The sequence below is a fragment of the Pleurodeles waltl genome, chromosome 2_1 (assembly GCF_031143425.1).
Source record: "Pleurodeles waltl isolate 20211129_DDA chromosome 2_1, aPleWal1.hap1.20221129, whole genome shotgun sequence".
Taxonomy (NCBI): Eukaryota; Metazoa; Chordata; class Amphibia; order Caudata; family Salamandridae; genus Pleurodeles; species Pleurodeles waltl.
In genome coordinates this window covers 764,672,335-764,693,162 of record NC_090438.1, presented here as the reverse complement: position 1 = coordinate 764,693,162, position 20,828 = coordinate 764,672,335, and the positions used below count along the sequence as shown (strand labels likewise).

The following is a 20,828-nucleotide window of genomic DNA, read 5'->3' as shown; positions in this document are numbered from 1 at the left end:
GAATAAGGCCGCTTCAGCCTCTGGCTCTCAGTGAGTGGAGCATTTTGCCTGATTGCGTGCACATCTCCCTAAAAAGAAATGCAGTGGCAGGCTGCTGAGCCAATATTTTACTTGGCCAAAACTTTACTTTTCTATAATTTCAGCTTTTTTTATGATATACTTTGGTAATTCTCTTATGTTGAAGTTATATCTACAGGTTACATTAAATCAAACCAATCATACTTTTTCTTTGTATCAGTAGGAATTGTATTTTCCTGTACCGTGCATTAACATTAAAAAAGCCTTTCTCTACTTGTTCTAAGCGCACCTTTACTTTTCTTTTAAACTTGTATGCATTCTTTTACTTAGTCTTTAGTGCAGGCGTGTGGCCACAATATTAGGTAGTAGCATTTTTTTTATGCTGACAGGAAAATAATATAAAACAAGCATTTTCAATTCAACGGGTCTCGCATTTGCTCGAGTTAAAGCTATTAGGTGGGATAAACACCTAAAAAGGTTTGACGTATGCATGCCTTTCACAAATGAAAGCATGCGGATTTTAAAAGGCAAGCCCACGAAACAACGAAAGTGACTGACCTGACATGGGCGTGGTTGGAAGCCCAAAGAGAGATTACTACAGGGGACGGAGCACTTTGCGCTTGCCCCTAAAAACAGTGAAGGTACGGCCACCACAATAGGTTGTGGACAGAGTTTGTGTGATAGTGTCCTGGAATCATCTTGCTTTCATTAGATACTTTTCACGTGCCTCTTATCACTGAAAAGTAAACGCCTCAGCAAACTCCTTAGAATGTTGATGGCTGAGAAGCCCTTTTATGGCGCTTTATCACTGAAGGAATGGAAAGAAAATATTGGAAGGTACTTGTGTGATAAAGTACCACCCTCAGTTGTATATGAGGATATTATTGCTAGTTAATGAGCGCTCCCATGACCTCATTTAGGTATTAGGCCGGCGGTGGAGCACCTGGATAAAGGCAATATTCTTTTTATGTCTGCTTGAAGTGTTTTATTTGCTAAATTGTGTGGGCTGCCTAACACCACGCCCCCCTTCTCCTTCAGCATGGTAACGAGGGAGGGAAGCGTTTGTTCCTGTGGATCCCTTGTTATGTTAAAGCATGTCCCTATTCCTGTTCTGCCCAACACAGGTCCGGGGGGGCATGTTTCCCTGCATGTCAGACCCAGTTGTCTTTGGAGAGACATCACTCCTATAGAGAGAACGCCTACTGAATAACTTATAATTGTGTAACACATGCCTTTTACATTGCTGTGCCGGGCTTGGTTATTTGATTGATTATTGTGGAGCTTTTGCCTATGCAGTATCACCACAGTTACCCAATGGTTCTGAAGGGACTATTTTAGGTCTCTGATGCAAGCGTTTACCACCTCCAAAAATGACAGCAGGGGATATGAGAGTGGCAGAAGTGTCTAATAGTGTTCCTAGCTTCGAAAATGTCTTAGTTGTTTGCTGGTAAACGTAGAATGAGGCTTCAGCTGTAGAACTGTATTGGGGCTTCATTTTAACAGAACGAGGTTCTGCACTTTGTCTAGTCATTTCATCAAGATATTACAGCCAATGAGACCAGTGATGCAGTTATTGCCGGCATGTTCTGGAGTCAAAACCCACCTGCAATTAAAAATAAATAAACTGTAGTTCGTTAAACGTAGCTTACGCACTGCCATTCACAGTACCATATATTATCTAACGTGGTTCATTTTCACAAGTACAGCATTTTGGGCATTTTGCAGTATCGGATAAGACAGACTACATGCATCTTGTAGCCTCTTGCATAGAGACAGTAGGGATATTGCTGTTGATAGGACATTAATGAAACATGGTAACTGCAAGTCCCTCTCAGTTCATGACAGATCAAGCTTCGGCTGCTCTCTTCCTATCTTAACTGTGTGAAATACATAGTTTGTATTTCCATGGGAGACCATTATCAAATGACTTAATAATGTAACCTGGGAGTGAAAGAAACACAAGGGTAGTAAGGGTGACGGAAGCCGCACTTCTACGTAGTAACACAGTAGTTTTTAGCAAATATAAATGGAAGAACAATGTCTGGTGCAAACTGGCCGAGTGCCCTACTACCCAGCATGCACAAAAGTGAGTAACAGAGTACCCACAACCAAGCCTAGAAAAAATAAATTGGCCAGAGCACACAGAAAGTAGTGTCCAATAGTGTTGCAGGGATGAGAAACCCTGATGGTATGTTGAAGATGAGCGAGAGTTCGAGGTTGAAGAAAACGTCCAGAGTCTTGTTAGAAAAAAGTGCCTTTATTCGTAGTTGTTGTAGAGCATGATAATCGTCATGGATAAACAGCCAACACGTGTTTCGTCACACAGGTGACTTCATCAAGGCTGGGCCGTCCGGCCTGAGTAAACAATATTAATTGGATCTGTGGGCTGGAATAGGTGATAAAGATCTTTAAAAATTGAGGAATTCAGAGTGGTAAGGCTGCCTAAGCAGCAAAAGGGTGATTAGGTAATTGAGTACGTGGGTAAAAGATGATATGGAAGGCCTTGATAAGCCGTAGAAACAGGGCCTTGATAAGCCGTAGACAGGTCCTTAGCAATTCAGGCCGTGGAGGCGCGATGAGTAGTGAAAGAGCCTCCACGGCCTGAATTGCTAAGGACCTGTCTACGGCTTATCAAGGCCCTGTTTCTACGGCTTATCAAGGCCTTCCATATCATCTTTTACCCACGTACTCAATTACCTAATCACCCTTTTGCTGCTTAGGCAGCCTTACCACTCTGAATTCCTCAATTTTTAAAGATCTTTATCACCTATTCCAGCCCACAGATCCAATTAATATTGTTTACTCAGGCCGGACGGCCCAGCCTTGATGAAGTCACCTGTGTGACGAAACACGTGTTGGCTGTTTATCCATGACGATTATCATGCTCTACAACAACTACGAATAAAGGCACTTTTTTCTAACAAGACTCTGGACGTTTTCTTCAACCTCGAACTCTCGCTCATCTTCAACATACCATCAGGGTTTCTCATCCCTGCAACACTATTGGACACTACTTTCTGTGTGCTCTGGCCAATTTATTTTTTCTAGACTTAATAATGTAGCTAATAACTTGAGTGATTTATCATTACTTTTCTCTGGGGTGTCTTTCTAAAATAAGATGTATGTATCCTCACTAAACTTCGTGTTGACAGCTTCTTGGCAATGCTGGAAATTACATTCCCCTTGCTTATAACCTCACAGGGGTTTTGAAACCTTACATTTTGTGTATTTTGTCACTACCTGCATTCCAGATTTGTGCTGCATTTGCTTTGATTTACTTATACATAACATTTGAGTTGAAAAACGAGTGTCCTTATGGTACAGTGAATGAATGAAATCGGGTATTTGCCTATCTATGCTTTAGATTCGTAATGATGTCTTGCGTTGAGGTGTTAGGCCCTTTCTTTCTGCTGTGGGTTAGGTTCCTTAGGTTCACAGAGATGCGGGGTTCATTTTGAATGCCCATCCTTTTGCTTCTCATTCCACCATGACTGTGCCCTTCCTCATACCACTAATTTTGACGTGCTTAGAGGAGCATCCAAAAGAGTCCTGCTTCCACGCATCCTTTTCTAAACGTAATGATGTGAGAAATCATGTAACTTTGTAATTTCTATTTTGTGGTTTTTACATGAGCCCGACCTGTGTGCAGTGTAATGGCTTCAGGAGGACAACCAGCCTGTAAATTCATGCTCCTCACTAGCTTCATATGATCTCTGTATTGTAAAATTGTTACCTTTACCAATTGTTATTCACAGTTTCAGTTTAATAAATAATGACTCATCAGTGGCTTAACCTAATATTGACTGACTATCCTGTTAAATAAAAAAATAAAAAACATATTCAAAGCAGTTTTGTTGGTGACGTTTGTTTGGCTTATAGATTGTACTTGCATGAACACCCCCACCTCTTTTGTGTAATGGTTTTCCATCTTATCTTAGACATAGTTTCCGAGTCGGGTCCCTTTTCTTCAATATTGCTCCTTGTCATTTTCTGTAGATTTGTATAAAGGTCTTCTGTTGTGTACCTTTTATGTATCTTCTTTCTTTTTTGGACCTAGTCATTGAGTTGGTATGCCTTAATTGGTAGCTTGGGAGAGTAATATTACATGAAGAGGAGTATTCTAACAATTGAGAATGCGGACTATAAGCCATTTTTTCTCTCAAATTTAGTGCAGCATGGTATTGGCATGGCTTTAGCTTGCTGTTAAAATTTGAATAAACAAGGCATAATCGACAGTTACCTAAAACATACAGTATACTACTACTTCATAACTAAAACTCAATTTTCTCCCTTAAGATGTCTGCAGATCGTTAGATTTCTGGGCTGAGAAGTGCACTGCATTTCTTCCAATTATTTCGATGGTTTTCATTATTGCAATCTGCATGGGTCAAAATAATTAAAACGTAAATCTGGCTTTCATTGGTTTCACTTTCTCATTAAACAGCCACAGGAAAAGCCGCCTCCTGACACAGCTTCCAAAATTAATCTTGTACTTGGGTCAGAGCGTTTCACGTTAATCTAACTTTTGGGTTTGGGTTGTGAGAGCTTATATATTTTTTACTTGTGCAACGCCACACAGGTGATATAGAAACAAAAACAGGACTGTTTGGGCAGTCTACCACTTCCTCTGGAAAGAGTGGAATAGTGCTTGAGTGTTTGCTACATTGGATACGCATAATGCTCTGGATGTTTTTGAGAAATTGAGTAAGGACTGAGGTTGCAGTTTGTTGAACCAAGGGCACATTTGGTCTTGAATAACTATTGCAGTAGGAGGAAATCTCCATATATTAACAACATCAGGGTCTAATTTTAAGCTATGGGAACTGGGTAGTTCTAGAACGACACTTCTGGAGTGGAAAACTAAGTACTTGGTACATTTTGGAACCAAATTGTGTATTGTCTACATGTATGGCAAAGAAAAAGCACCAGTCCCTAGTGTAATGACACTTCTAAAAACCGGAGTACTTCTCCCAGATTACTTACCTCATTTCTGACATTGAATGGTGTGTAGCATACAGTGAAGGATTATGTAACTTGCATTGATAATTTGCTCTTTAAACGTTGTGAACTTGTTCACTGATAGTCGTCCGTCTTAACGTTTTTTCTATAGTACTACCTGTTGTTGTGGTGAAGGGCGGAATGTACCAGTCCTATCTTCTAAAATAGGTTACTGTAATGAATGGCCTTTCAGTTTAAATACCGGTATAGTAAAAATAATTTCCACACGTGTCAGGCAGCCTTCAGTAGATGTATAGAACTATGGAACTTGTCAGTAATGGCGTGTTACATCTTGTTTGGAAGTGTAACTAGTTAATTAAGTTTCTTCTGCTTTTTTATTGATTCCCATATAATTTTTGACTAGATTGCTTGGAATATCATATAATCCAGACTGTATAGTTTAAGAATCCGTCGAGTTAGATGAACTGATTGCACTAAACAAAAGTACCTGGATTTGTGTTCCTTTGCACTCTGCATCTGAAAGAATAAAACCAGTTGCTGTATAAAGTCTTCATCTGCGCTGGCATATTTGTGCTGTGTATGCAACAAAAGCATTTCCCCTTAAGGACAAGTTCATATGTTGTGATATCATCAGGCATGCAGACCAAGTGGTAATACCGGTTCATACTGGTGCAAACCACCTCATATGCCAACTAGTACATACTCGAAATGGATGGCTGTGATCAGAAGGGAGCGACTTGAGAAGTTACATTAATGGGAGTTTGCCATCATACAGTGTTAAATGCACATTTATAAAATTACCCTTAGGCATGTTGAGGATTGGGCCTCCCTAATTTGTTTTTGAGATATCACATATAGCTTATTGGAGTAGACAGCTAGAGTGTCTAAAAGTTCAATTTTCATAAAGCCAATAACTTGCTTATTTACTTCATAGGCAAGGTGGATAATGACTGGAGGAAGTGGGCAAAGAAGCTAAACTTCAGCAGTTTACGTATGCAATTATATTTTAATTCGGAAAATAATTGAATGCATTTATAAACGTGCATTAAGGGATGCAGACATTTACTTAATGGATGCATATTTTTCCTGAAGACTGAAACCAGTGACCTGCTCTTTGGTTTCTGTGGGACCTAAGAGTAGTGGATATGTTGAAATTCTATTTAAAGGAGCTAATGTTTAATGTCAAAAGAGGTTGGTGTGAGTGTTAATACTAGGGACGGTCTGTCTTTTGTAGGTTCCCTTTAAAGTTATGTTTGCTCGAGTTGTCATTTTACTTAGAATGTGAAATTATGCAATCTGACAGTTGAATTATAGTTTAAGGTACGATTTTCTTTATGGTAGACATATTAACTTAAATATTTTCATCAGAATGCAATATGCTGGCTGAATGCATAGCTCTCTGTGGAGAAACTATTTTTACTTTTCTGTTCCAGGTGCTCATTGGGTGTAATGGCAGTATTGAGCCTTTTAGTCTGTGCCTATTTAAGGTTTCCGATCTTAACCAGTTGCAAACACTTCTTTTAGGTACATAAAATAGAAACAAAAATGCACAGAAAGTGCTACAGGGGAATAATATCGATCTTTAGTGACACCACATAGTTTGCCTGCGTTAAATATGCACAAACTGGGCACATTTTCAAGATACCTACCATGAGTACTCCTTAAGTCGTTTTTCTTGTTATGTATATTAGTGAATCTAAAATAATCTATCATGGATATTCTTAAGGTCTGAAGCATTTGCTGAGTGCTGGGATCCATATGGACATTGCTGAGCTTAGGAGTGAAATTCATCATTGTGTAGGAAACATCACCGCAATTTTTTGTAGCATGGCATGAAAGTGTTTATTTTACAGACCTAGAACTTGGTATCACATCTTTAATCCTTTTAGAGAAGACTTTCACTTTGTCACTTCTTACCGGTCTGCTTCAAACTGAAACTTTTTTTGAGCATGTTTGATGATTTTACATTTTGGCAAAGGCAGCTTTTTTTTTTTATCAGTGGTGTACCTTTATGTACATTTCTTTATTCAGTTTTTTATCGTAAAGATTCTGCATTGTTGGTGACTTTCTCGTGAACTGTAATCACAAAAAATAACACTTTGTAGATCTGTTGCCACTGAAAAGAGCAACATTTGCCAATTCAAAGGTCACCCAATTGTCTCCAACTATGTCTCGTTAAAAAGAAAAAAATTATGTCCCAGTTAATTTGTGCAAGAAATATTGGTGGATTTGACTTCTGCTTAGTGAAACAATCAAAAAATATTTTGAGATTGGTTAAATGCTATAGGTTAAAAAAATGAATGTGTCCTAAGTAAATATGTTATTTTTGGACTACTTTTTAAATTACATTTGTCTGTGATCTGAATTAGAAAGCCTCAATCATTTAGATTTATCAGTACCCTTTATTTCTCGTGTCTTTATAGTTTTCCAGCTTTTTATTTTTCATCTGAATTTTTTTTGCTAATACATCAAATCTCTGCTCACCATGTAGTTAGTGTTTGTGACTGCTTGCTGAACCAACAATTCCTTGCAAAGGGAACTGAATGTTCCCTTTGAACATCTGGGTCTTCTTTAATTTTTGAAAAAGGTATCGACTACCTCACCCTGCACTCCATGTGAAAAAGTTCTCAATATGTTCCCGTACAGCTCGTGGTTTGCTGAATGGTTCCAAACGTTATTTTCAGCCTGTAGAACAATAGGAATGTTTGTGGCAGGAGTATGGGTTTGCGACCGTGGGAGAGACTTGAATGCTTACATTGGCAGTGGTGAACATACATGTTTAAGACAAACAACCATGGCTGCAGAAAACAAGAAAATAGCCGACACGTTTCTCCTTTGATCAGGCACATTTGTGAAGACACTTCCCTCTTTCTGCTGCGTGACCGGTTTCTTTGAATAGACTGGAAATATCATGTCTGCTAGCAGAGCATGCAAGCGTTAAAGATTTCTACTGGTTTACTATATTTGTAACCTTCCGTTCCGTAGCTCATTACTAAGGAGGCAGACATTCTCCAGTATCTTGCTATTGCGGATGAGAAGTGAATTAAGGTGTGCTGTTTTTAAATATCCCTGAAATTCTTATGGTGAGGTGCTTGGAGGCCTCAATAATTCACATTTGTGCTATGTTGTGGCCCTTAATCACAATCGCCACCCTTGTTGTAGGTATGACGACGGGGCTGTACTAGTGAATATTAAATGTACAGCTGTGTGTTGTTGGTTTTATCATCTCAAGATAACCATGATCTAGAATGGAGCAAAAACTTTCAGAACTTTCCCTCCAAGCCAAGCAGCTCCTACCTGTGAAAATCATTCACCCTTTTTAATATTTTTCCTTTTATTCTCACCTTGTCATGATTTCGCTCGCCGTTTTTTTGTTACGTTATAAAAAAAATACTTCTTCCTTCACACTTAAATCCTCCAACAATACACAATTATAAATCAAAAAAATATTTGTGTGAATTCCGGTCAGCCATACCATGCACCAGTCTCATTCGAATAGAGCAGGTTTCATATCCGATAGTTATCACAAGCTCCAAGTTGTCAGTCAACACATTGACATTTCTCAATAATGTATTCTCGTGGCACACATGAGATGTGAAGCCATGCTGTCCCAACACTTCAGCAACTTCATTCGCTGACTGAGGCACTGATTCTACAGTTTAAGTACATGGACCATAGAGAAGTACTGGAATGAGGGATGAGACTACCTGGAATGCCATCTGACCCTATACCTTTTGAATCGTGCCTCTGATCTGACAACTATCATCTGATGACAGTGCAATTTGTTAAATGTGCTGGCAAAAGGTGTCAGACATAATGAATAAAATGTGTAACCTTCTACCTCCAAATTTAGAATCTGACATTTAATTTTTGCAGTGAATGAAGTCCTGACTATTTCCAACGGACTAATCTTCGTGAGTTCTTCCTGCTGACCTGGCAGCTTCTAGGTCATGATAACCAGTCCGTAATCATATGTGTTATCAATAAAAACATGCTGTAAAAAACACACACGTTGCCTTTCTCAGTTTCAGGTCTGCAAAATCAATGGCAGACATTCAAAAATGGAGTTGAAGCAACCGGTGTGTAAAGGGGCGCAGCACAACGGTGAGCTGAGGCCTCTTTATTGTGGCTCAGAGGTATTCCCAATCTGTATTGAATAATAGGCAATCGCTTTGGGGAAAGACAAGTGCAGTGACTGTAGAGAAGGACACGTGCAACCCTCTACTCTGCCCCTTCCCCCAGTTAGGGGTGTTGCTAGACTAAGAACTCCTAACTAAATATTTATTGCTCTTGCAAACCATCACTTGTAATATTGTATTTAGGAATTTAGATTTTCCCTTCTGCTGTTTTCTGCACTGCCTCGCATTCAAGTCATTTCTTACCACCTTCTCTTGTGCTTTGTTTTGCAGTTAGTTTCTAGTTAGTTTCTAGTTATTCTCTTTTCTGCTTCGTTGGCTCTCAGGTGACGACTTCAGTGCTTGGTAGAGACTTTCCTGTGACATTTAGTGTTCTACAAGTATGAAAAATAAATAAGTAAAAATGAGACCAGTTCTGAGTAAGATTTTATCCATCGTGGCACCTTCACATGTCCTAAATATTCTGTATGTCCATAAGATCTTCCTTGGTGAACTCTCAACAGTCACATGCAAGTTGGGCAAACCCTCTGCAAAGCCAAATGTGACTCTATAGGCTGTTGGTCAGCCCCCTGTTGTAAGCTTGTTTAGCCACATATTTCCAGTTAGTGACCCGAAAAGATCCTCTTCTAGAAATATGAGTTTCATAGTGAAATGATAATTTAAAACATTTACCACATGTCTCACACACACACACACACCATTATAATCATTCCATATCCTGCTCACCCCCCTCAGCAGTTTTATGTCTTGATAGGTTTTCATGTCTCAATTGATGATCCCAGACCTGCACTATTATCCATGTCTGGTAAAAGCAATATTACGAATAAATGTAATGTACCCAAATGGGAGGTGACAATTTCTGAGTCCACATCGGTTGTGGACTCATTAAATAGCAATACAATCCCTTTTACTTTTTTTCGGTCAAAGGCATTGGCAGTGAGACAAATTTGTTTGCTGGAGTGCTCACTCCCGTTTGGGGCTTTTGGTTCCAAGTCCGTCAACTTTGGAATATTGCTACCCAGGTTCAGTTTGTTGTATGGCTAGGTCTTGGAACTTTGCTTCACTTAGGAACAGAGTTTTATTCTACAAACTGCATAGTTTTTAATTTGTGAGGAGGGCGCTTAAATAATACTGTTACCTAACTCAACAGGGGTCTTTTTTTTTTTATAAACTCGGGGATTTGAAAGAGAGAATTGACATCTGCAGGGATTCACGTTTTTCACCTTTGTATTACGCCCATCTGCGCACATCGTCACCGAGCTGCGCCATCTTAACATGTGACGTTAAAGCATTCTTAAGACGTTTTCCCATAGAGAGGGCTGTTCATTGAATTACTGTCTTTATACGTGATTATCTTCTTATAGATATGATTTCAGGCTTATAGAAAATATCTTGTGACATAAAATTCTTCAGCTGTTGTCGATTACAGTACTCTTTTTGTAGCTTAAGGTACATAGGGGTCTTGTTGTGCCATTTGAGCCTCTGGTACCGTCGTTGAGGGGCCATATGTGGGTGGCGACTTTGGACAGGCATCAGAAGCCCACAGTTAATTCACTTGATTCTCCTCACTGCATGGGTTGCTTGAAGTTCTATTCTTTGCAGTTAACACATTTCTGTTTATGTGAGTTTCGGTTTGGTTTTTAATTGAACAGAGTGCATTCGACTTTCCCTTTGAATCCACCTTTAATTTGTGTAAGGTATTTGCGAGTATTTTCAGTTTCAACAAACTATCATTCCTCAACATCCGAGGTTTATAGTTTATCCCTGTTGCAAATAGACTGCAGCTGTTGAGACCATTAATAGAACTAGAAGGCAATACAGAAATAATTGCCAACTACATGAAAACACCATGTACACTGGCAATATAAAAAATTGAATCTTCATGTTAAACTTTTTTTTTGTCTTACTGATTGTCTTTGAAGTCTGTGAAATAGCCACAATGCAGCTGGTGGCGTTCAAACTGCAAGTCTAACCTATTGCTGTCAACAGGGGTGGATAGGAACGTAGCATCAGGTAACTGATTGGCTATTTCTGCACTTAGAAGTGGTCAGAAATGATCGGGAAGAAGATGCTCTAAAATGATTGTTTCATTAAAAGTACATTGATCTCCAAGCTACTTCTAGCTAAAGTAAAGAAGAATGGGATATTTTTTACAGTTACAATTCCTTACAGCTGTTTTGTTGTATTGCAGATTTATGAGTCTGTCGAGCGCTAAAAGTGCGCTGGAGGTTGCAGCACACTACTATGTGGTATATTGTGCAACATTATTAGAGCTGTTGTGCTTATTAGTTGGCAGAAGTATATTGGTACTTCTTATTACAGGATTCAGTTTTCACAAGTGCAAATGTTGTATTGTATTGCAACATTAAAGACCAGGAGTCAGTAGTTCCGATTGTGAGGTCCATGGATGAAAGAATGGTGTTCCTTGCAGTGTCAACTCTTAGTGCTGAGTGTTGGTGTTATGCAAGATACCCCAAGAGCGAGCTTAAAACTTGAGAAATTGATTTGGTAGGAGGATTATTTCTTGCACATACACTGCAAATCAATGTTTTAGGTTGATGTCTAGTGCCATGTGCAGGGCTCCCCGACACTGGTCTTTGAGGGCGGGACCCTTGCCAGATTTCAAGGATATCCCTTGGGCTTTGCAAGATTAGTCGTGAAAGCTTGGGGCCTTTCCATATTTTGAAGATATCATTTGGGCTCCCCAATACTGGTCATCAAAGATGGGGGCTATGCCAGTTTTTGAGGATATTCTCTGGGCTCCCCAACATTGGTCATCAAAAGGGTAGAGCCATGCCGGACTTTCAGGATGGCATATTAGATGAATGCTCCAGTGTCTAAAGAAGAATCCTTTCCATAGATACAAACCTATGATTACTGCTTCCCTCGAGGTCCAACCCAGGGCACCCCTGAACTACTCTGAGTCGTGCTGTAGGGTATGTGATTTTTTTAATGTAAACATTTTATTGCCATTTTAGAAAACAGAGACTAACAAAAAGTCCTGTGGACACCAGCGGTACTCGTCAGGAGTATACAAACATTGCAAGTAAAGCAAGACCCCGGAATACACCTTCAGAATTGTGCTTAATAAACATCCAGTCATCAGGACTTTATGAAATCCGATACATGTTGCCCTGCTTAACATTGGGAGGCAGTAGAGCTGGTGTGAGAGGATGACTGCAGAGATTAAACGTAGACATTTGTGAATGAAAATTCGGTTGAGATTGACACATTTGATTGTCTAATGCTTCCAGAGTTCATAACGAAACACCAAAGACAGTCCTTGGCATCTAGCACAGTGGTCGGAGCAGCTCCTGTGTACTAGTGCTAGTTATTTACGTAACACAGGCTTTGAGGTCACAGAAGGAACAACAGAGTTTGAAGTTCCCCCACAGTTGCCCTGTATACTAGACATTGTTCTTTCACTTGTATTATTTAAACCTGGGAAATGTCCTTTCACCATTATTCCCTCATTATTTGGACTGAAGTAGACATGGGGTTTTTAACCCTTCCTCCTCACCAGCAAGGGTTGCAGTCCAGAGTTAAACTAGGATGTCTACCTGTATACAAACTGCATTAGATTTCACAGCTTTGACTGCTGGAGTACAGCAATGGAATATTACTACCTAGAATCAGTTTGCTGTACCACTAGGTCTTGGAACTTTCCGTCCCTATGGAACTCCGTTTTTATAATACCTATACATTTACTGTCAAAATGGTGCTTAAAAAATAATGCTATAACCTAACACAACAATAGTACTTTTTTTGTATCAACTGGGGCATATAAAAGGCTGAATTGGTACCTGTAGAAATTCAGTTTGTTAACCTTCATATTATGCACCTCTGTGGCGCATAGTCACCGAGCTGCCCCATCTTAACATGTATTGTAAAGTCATTCCGAAGACGCTGTCCTTGGGGGGGCTGTTCAATGAACTACTTACTTTCTTTACAAGTTATTTCAGATTTTTTTTTCTCCTATTTCTCTTCTTGATGATCCAACACCCAGTGTTTCTCGGATCAATGTGTACCAGTGTAAATCAAACACGAAATAGCTCGGCAGTTGCATATTCGAGGTTCAAAACACACCGCAGCTGTGCAACACCATGATAACGTCTCCAAATACACCTTTTAAAATAAATTTTTTGAATATACTAAGAGTGACCCAGCGGATGGATGCGCCAGCAGCAATGCTCGCACCCCGGTGTCTGCCTGTGCTCCAGATGAGTTGTGCATCAGAGCAGGGGGTAGACTCCCGCTGTAATGCTCTGGGTGTAAACGGTGCCCCCTCCAGTGGCGTCTAGCCCTTGGATGTTTGCCACTTCAGATGATTCTCCCGCACTTAAAATGTTAAAACGTTCATAATAACCATTAGGAACGAACATGTATTATAAATATTCATACTCATTTTACTTGTTAATATTATTTAAACGAAACCTATGGAACAAACAGGTGTGCTGTTGTTGCCATACAGTACCTGATGGTTTGTATTACATGTAAAATGTCTAAGTGAATGTATTTGACTCTGCAAATGGCTTAAATATTAAGTATCTATTTGTGCGTCCACCAGCGCAGAAGTTTTTTAAACTAACATATTAAGCCTTCTCTTCATTTCCCTGCAGATTTCATTCGACTTGGCGGAATACACTGCGGATGTTGATGGGGTTGGTACTTTGCGCCTTCTGGATGCTCTCAAGACCTGCGGCCTTATAAACTCAGTCAAGTTTTACCAGGCCTCCACCAGCGAACTGTACGGGAAGGTGCAGGAGATCCCACAGAAGGAGACCACTCCCTTCTACCCGCGATCTCCATATGGTGGGTACAGAAGCCGCCTGCCTTGCGCTCTGCTCGTATTTCCCAACTGGAGTCATCTGGGTGAGGGATTCAGGTCCAAAGACAGGAAAGGCGGAATTGAGTGTTTTGAGGCAAGCCTTGATGCACCCCTCAGTAAAAGTATGCGCTGCTCTCCTGACCCGGGGAATGGAAATGTGTAATCCTTCATTTCACTCAGCCTTGCCCACTTGTGTGTGAAGCACCTCAGCTGTGTTGCCACTATCGTCTGGTTTCGCCCCGGTAGTGATAAGGTTTCACTTAGTCTGTTGACTAAATGAAGGGCTTCTAGCGGCTCATGTGCCCCTCATAAATGCAAAATGTATTTCAATCGGTGTGTGAGATTATAGCGAGCTTGGCTTCACGGACAGACTCGTTTCTTTCTCAAGGGCTGTGCTTTCCTAGTGTGTGTATGGTGGGAGGGCGCCCCATTCTAATTGCCACACCTCCCGTGACTCTTTGTTGATGTAGAAGTGGAAAAGGCTGTGCTTTCATTCGTGCAATGTGTTATTTGGAACCCGCGGTGCGCAAAGCTTTCCTGTTCGTCACTGGTTGCGAAGGGATCTTTTCAGCAGATGTTTAACTATTGTTCACTGATGCATCCTTGAACTTTGATCTGCATGCAAATGTGTTTATTCAGCATTTTTTATGTTTGAATGAAATGCTAGGCATGGTTACTCTGCACTTGTAACTATGAAAGTGGAACGCAATTGTTCCTTAAGTTCCATTTTCTTTAAGTGACCTAACATAAAACAGGACCGCAAGTGTCTAATTCAGCCCCCTTACAAGAGCCACTTATTTTTTTGCAGCAGTTGTGAATCGCATTCAGTGTAGGGGTTGAATGAGATAAGTGAGTGGGGAGGTCTGGGACTGGAACCATTTTCGAAGTGGTGGTGCTGACCCTCCATGTCCCATCACGTATTATTGGTATGAAATTGAAATGTTCCTAAAAGAAAGTATGCGAAATGATCCAGCCAATTCAGCTACTAGTGGGAGTATAGTGTTAACATTTGGAACGTTTTTTTCTCTAATATAGGTAATGTAGTCCAATATTGTAACTCTCCATCACATTGGCCTAGTTAGTGCACCAAAAACACCTAGGGAAAAACGCACTGGACTGCTTTTGATTCAGGAAAAGTGAGGTCTTAATATTGTTTTACAACATATAATTGTTTAAAAGACAAACTTGGACAACCACGGTATCTTTACTCAAATTTATTATCTGCTATACGCCTTCCCTCCTCAGGTATAAATGTTATATCCCAATCTGCACTAGTGATTGGCCTGTGTAAATGTGTGAAATTACTAAGGTGAGCTCTGTCTCACTTTTGGTTGGTGTTTGCTGTGCTTATTAGTTTGCCACATCCAAACCACGGGTTCTTGGAACATCAAAAAAGTGTATAGAGGTTCTTAGATGGCAAGGTGACAACAGTCCCCACCCCCTTTTTTCATACAGGAATAGTTCCATTCTTTAGTTTTTGAACTTATGAAGGATTGGCAGAGATCATGAAGAAATGGGTATGCACCTGTTATCTCCACCACCATGGTAAAAAACATTTATACAACTCTTTTATGCGAAGGTGTAGTAGCTCCTATACCCCACTATCTGGGCCCTACAAGTGTGTTTCCCAACCTCTCAAACCTGAAACAAATCTTAGTGACTTCAAGCAATTTATCTGATAGAGACTTCTAGGTGCATATTCCTTACCTTTAGAATTTCCCCAGGAGTCTGTCTGAAGCCGTAGATTTTTTTCTTCAAGCAGTATCCCTGAGTGCCATCAGGTGGCGTCGGTCAGCTCCACGTCCGTCTTTGGCGTCGTGGTCTCCAGATAGGAGACCTTCGGTCGTACATAAGCACCACCCCGGCTCGCTGACGTCAGTTCTTTTCTTTCCACACCAGCCTGCACGCAGATCTGGAGAAGAGCTACCCTGAGTCGCTTTTGTTAGCGCATCAGACCTTAATAAGTAAACTTACAAGGGGACGCATATAGGTCGATGAACCTTTTGACTCGTTTAAGATGTTCTCACCATAGCTCCAGTACACGAACAAATAATCAATTCACAATAATCAACAATCATTAGGAATCAATAATAAATGGTGTCAGTAAATTTCACTCGCCATGACCTTTCAGTCATGAATAACCACACCTTTGGTAAAGTTTAGTACTTTTATTTCCCTTATATTAACAATACTAAAGTCATGTAGATTAATCTCAGTCAAATGGAACACATATAAGAACAGTACTGATTGTCCAAAGCAGCGGAAGAAACACAATCTAATCAAAGCTTGAATCACTACACATTCTAAGGTTACGGTGCAGATCAATAGTAGAATCAACTGCAATAAAGACATATGATACATAGAACTCAGCAAAATAACTCGTCAATCATTGTTCCTGATTTCCGTCAGTTAAATTTGAGTGCCCTCAACTAACATCAAATTAGCATCAGCATGTTGGGCTTCATGCAAATAGCTATGGGTCTATCAAAACAGTGCAGTTGGTACCTAGAAAGAAAAGGCATAAAATGCATAACAGTCACATTGTCATATCCACGGTATGGGTCAGCAAGCAGAATCAGTCTTCGTCCTTAGGTGATCAATCGATCAGCAAAACATCAGGCCCTCAGTCAGAGAGTATGAGCCCAATGACAGAATCTCTCCTCCTCCCAGAGTCACTTTAGATCTCAAAATCTGGTTTGGAATCTCTCCCTCTAGTCTGAATAATTTTCCTCTGTTGTGTTATATCAGTGCACCTAAACTATCCCCTAATTCCCTATTGGTCTTTTGATCGTACGTTTATTCTTTATCCTATGATATTTCTATACCAAATCTATGAATTCAAAAATTTCACTCTTCACACAAAGTTTATTGGTCCACTTTACGATGTCCTCATCATCCGGCTCGTCAGGTAACAATTTTGTTGCATCTTCATCTCCAGTCAGTGTCTTCATTGTTCGCGTCCTGGGAAAGTACATCTCACACACTTTACACACAAATTTGTTACACTGCTAGAAACATCATCTCCTGTTAGTTGGTTCTCTTGAAAAGCTTTGGTTAAGCACTTTTAACAAGACAATATACATTTCACAGTTTAGTTCACTGTCAGCATTTTTATGAACCGATGATAAATGCAGCTTTTGCATGAGGCCTGGCAAATCTAGGCCAAGACACTCGCAAAGTTAAGGCCTACAATTAGTAAGCTAGAGCATACTTCATAGCCCTAAATATGACATATTACTACATTAATCGGATACATTTTCAGTATTTCATAGATATGAATCATTAATTAGTACATATCGTGAACAGTGGTGGCCATTCTTCGAGATCATATTTTCCAAACGTGTGCATTATTTTTCTACTTTATTAATTTTCTACATAATTCAATTATTCAAACTACATAAACACTCATTATTAATTTCTAGTTAAAACACCTGCTTCAGCACTTTGACTGGATTTTTGACTTTTTGTTGTTTTTGTAGTCTTTTCTGGTGCATCAAGGATGTCCAAGAAGTCCGGCTTCAAGCCCTGCGACTCCTGCCACTGCATGTCGTCGGTGATGAATCTGCACCTAGTGTGTTTGTGGTGCTTGGAGCTTGACCACGACACAGTCATGTTTCAACTGTTGGGCCATGAACCCGAAGGCTTTGAGGGAGTGGTCCCTGAAGCTGCTCGTTGCCTAGCGTCCAGCTGTGCCTCTTTTCCGGCCTCAACGAAGAGGAAGGCCTGAGACCGCTCGCGAAGCCACCACCACTCCTCTTTTTCCCATTCTAAATCTTCAGGACATTTGGGTAAGAAGTAGTAGAAGAAGCACAAGCGCTCTTCGTCTTCACCCCATCGGATTAACGGTGTGACGCGGGTCAAGGAGCGTCCTTGCTCTAGGCCTCAGTCTTCAGACCATATTCGTGGGTCGGCTCTGTGCCTCCCCGACATCCTTGGAGCCGGAGCCACTCCTGCCCAGCTCAGTTTTACGAGGCCATGGCCTAATTTGTATGCAGGCCAGCCCTGTTGGAGAGCCCTCGGGCCCACTGGGTTGGCAGGGGCCCCTTCGAGTTCTGTGTGGGTGGCTTCTGTCTCGGCTCCCAACGGCTCCGCTTTCAGATCGAACTGGTGTTGGTCCTACTTCGACTTTTCCCCACATCGGTTCAAGCGCCAACGCTCCAGACACCGCCCAGGCCTGCAGGCGGCATTAACCCTATACTCATCGCCAACTCCGACAAGGAGACAGAATGACATTGCTTGACACCAATTTTGTCTACAGCAGGGCCGTTGGTCCCTACGTTGGAGTTCTTATGCGTCTGAATTCGGAGAGGGTATGGAGGGGTCACTGGACCCTTCAGAGTAACCAGCTGGAAGATCCTATGGACTGGGCTCAGAAACTGGGCGAAGCCAGCGGTTGGATAACTCACCTGATGCTGGTATGCTTTCTCTCCCTACGGTTTCTACATAGGAGGGAGCTTTTTTCTACATGGTAGTGAGAAGAGCAGCCGAGGTCTTGGACCTCGCTCTGCCTATGGTGGCTGTCAGGACTAACCTCCTGTCTCAGGTGCTTCAACTTGGGGCTTTTACATGAAAACCCCTTTTGCCCTTTAATGAAGTCCTCACTGATGTCCTGCTGGGAACATGGTCCAAACCCAGCACAGGGGCCCTGCCCGCCACTATAGGCCTGCACCTAATGACCAGGCTTTCCTGACCCAACACCATATCCCCGAGAGCTTGGTCATCCAAGCCTCAACCTTCCATGGTGTGTTCCCTTCCACTCCCCCGGATAGGGAATCAGAGGCTGGAAGATATTGAGAAGAATTTGTTCTCTTCCTCCAGCATGGCATTACAGTCGTAAACACTGCATTCCTGCTGGGTCATTAAACCCATTCTTTGGGGATACAATTGGGTAAATGCTGCCACAGTTCCCAGATTAGGCCAGCAGCATACTTTCCCAATCTGTTGTTGATGGGAGAGATGCAGCGAAGTTCACCATCAGATGTGGGCTGTATATGACTGACTCTGGGCTGATCGGTTGCATTGATGGTGGCTTTGAGATGCCACACCTGGTTACGTACATCTGGCTTTCAGGGGATGTGCAATCTACTCTGCTGGACATGCCTTTTGATGGCACATGTCTCTTCGGGGACAAAGCAGACTTGGCGCTCGAGCGCTTTAAGGAGTCTCAGGCTACAGCTCCATCCCTTGGCGTTGCGGCTGCCCCTTTACCACTCAGTCTGCTTTTCTCCCCTTATACGGCTATGGAAGGGGTGCCCGGCCATGTCCATTTCCTGCCAGCTACTGTGCCGCACATGCTGTACAGCCTCTGGGTGGCCGAGGACGTGAGATCCAGTGTCCACGTGGATCTGGGAGCCAGTGGTCTACCCAGTCCATCAACTGAATGGTAGCGTTGGACTTACAGGACACTTATTTCTTTTTTCCAGTCCTGCCTGCCCACAGACGTTACTTGCGGTTTGTGGTAGGTTGCAAGCGTGCTCCGGTTTGGCCTTACCAGCGTACCTCGGGTGTTCACCAAAGTAATGGCAGTGGTCACAACTCACCTATGCAGGTTAGCGGTGTCCGTCTTCCCCTGCCTCGATGACTAGCTGTTGAAAATGAGCTAGCCCCAAGCTGTCACCTCCAGACTACAGCGAACCACCTGCATTTGCTGGGGTTCACAATAAATGTGTCAGTCACACCGACTCCCTTTCAGACGCCCCCTTTAATCTGAGCTGTTCTGGACACAGTGCAGTTTCGTGCCAATCCTTCTGAGTGGCGAGGCCAGGCTATTCTGGCTATGATACCGACCAGGTGGCATATGTGGGCTCTGCAGTGGGACCTGAAGTTCCAGTGGTGCAGCATCAGGAAAATCTCTCTGACATGGTCCAGATCTCGTAAGGGACTGTGCAAGATTTACAGTGGTGGCTTTTGATCCGTGATTGGGTTAAGGGCAGATCCCTCTCCCTTCCCCAACCAGATCTCTCTATAGTGACAGATGTGTCACTTCTTGGTTGGGGTGGCCACATGGGAGAGGCAAAGATCAGAGGCCTCTGGTCTCCGGCGGAGTTGGGTCTCCATATACATTTGCTGGAGCTCTGGGCGATCAGGCTTGCGTTGAAAGTGCAGATGTTCACGGACAATACTTCCACCATGTGGTACTCCAACAAACAGGGCGGAGTAGGGTCCTGGACCCTTTGTCAGAAGGCACTACGCCTCTGGACATGGCTGGAACATCAGGGTATTACCCTGATGGTTCAACATCTGGCGGGCTCCCTCAACGCCAGAGCGGACGAACTCGGCTGTCGATGCACAGCCGAACATGAATGCCGTCTCCATCAGGAGGTGGCGCAAGGTCTCTTTCAGCAGTGGGGAGAGCCTTGCTTAGATCTGTTTGCCTCCGCAGAGAACGCGCAATGTCAGCTGTTTTGCGCGTTGGAGTTTCCAAGGCGGCACTCGCTCGGAGACGCTTTTAGCCTCGAGTGGAACTCTGGCCTCCTTTACGCCTTCCCGCTTATCCCTCTTCTGCCCAGAGTTCTCAAGAAAATCAGGAACGACCGGGCCCAAGTCATCTTGGTGGCTCCGGACTCGGCACCGGGATTATGGTATCCAGAGCTATTGAGCATGTCCATCGATCCTCCACTCAGATTGCCTCTTCGGGTGTATCTTCTGTTGCAGCAACAGGGGACGGTTCTTCCTCCGAACCTGTCCAACCTCCGCCTTCATGCGTGGAGATTGAGCAGCGCCAGTTGACGGCTTTTGCCCTTCCACCCAAAGTCTGCAATGTTATCTTGGCAGCCAGGCGTCCATCAACCAAAACTGTATATGCCTGTCGTTGGGCATGGTGTGGCATGGTGTACCAACAAATCTGTTGATCCCCTTTCCAGCCCTCTATCTGAGGTTCTTCTGTT

At 42.2% G+C, this 20,828-nt stretch overlaps 1 protein-coding gene across 1 annotated transcript in view; it reads left to right on the top strand.

Moving 5' to 3' along the window:
- GMDS (GDP-mannose 4,6-dehydratase) overlaps nucleotides 1–20,828 on the top strand; it is a 1,419,543-nt gene that overhangs the window by 547,971 nt on the left and 850,744 nt on the right. The window contains exon 5 of the mRNA XM_069217866.1: nucleotides 13,733–13,925. Coding sequence (XP_069073967.1) covers nucleotides 13,733–13,925 — 193 coding nt within the window. The remainder of the gene's footprint in view (nucleotides 1–13,732; nucleotides 13,926–20,828) is intronic.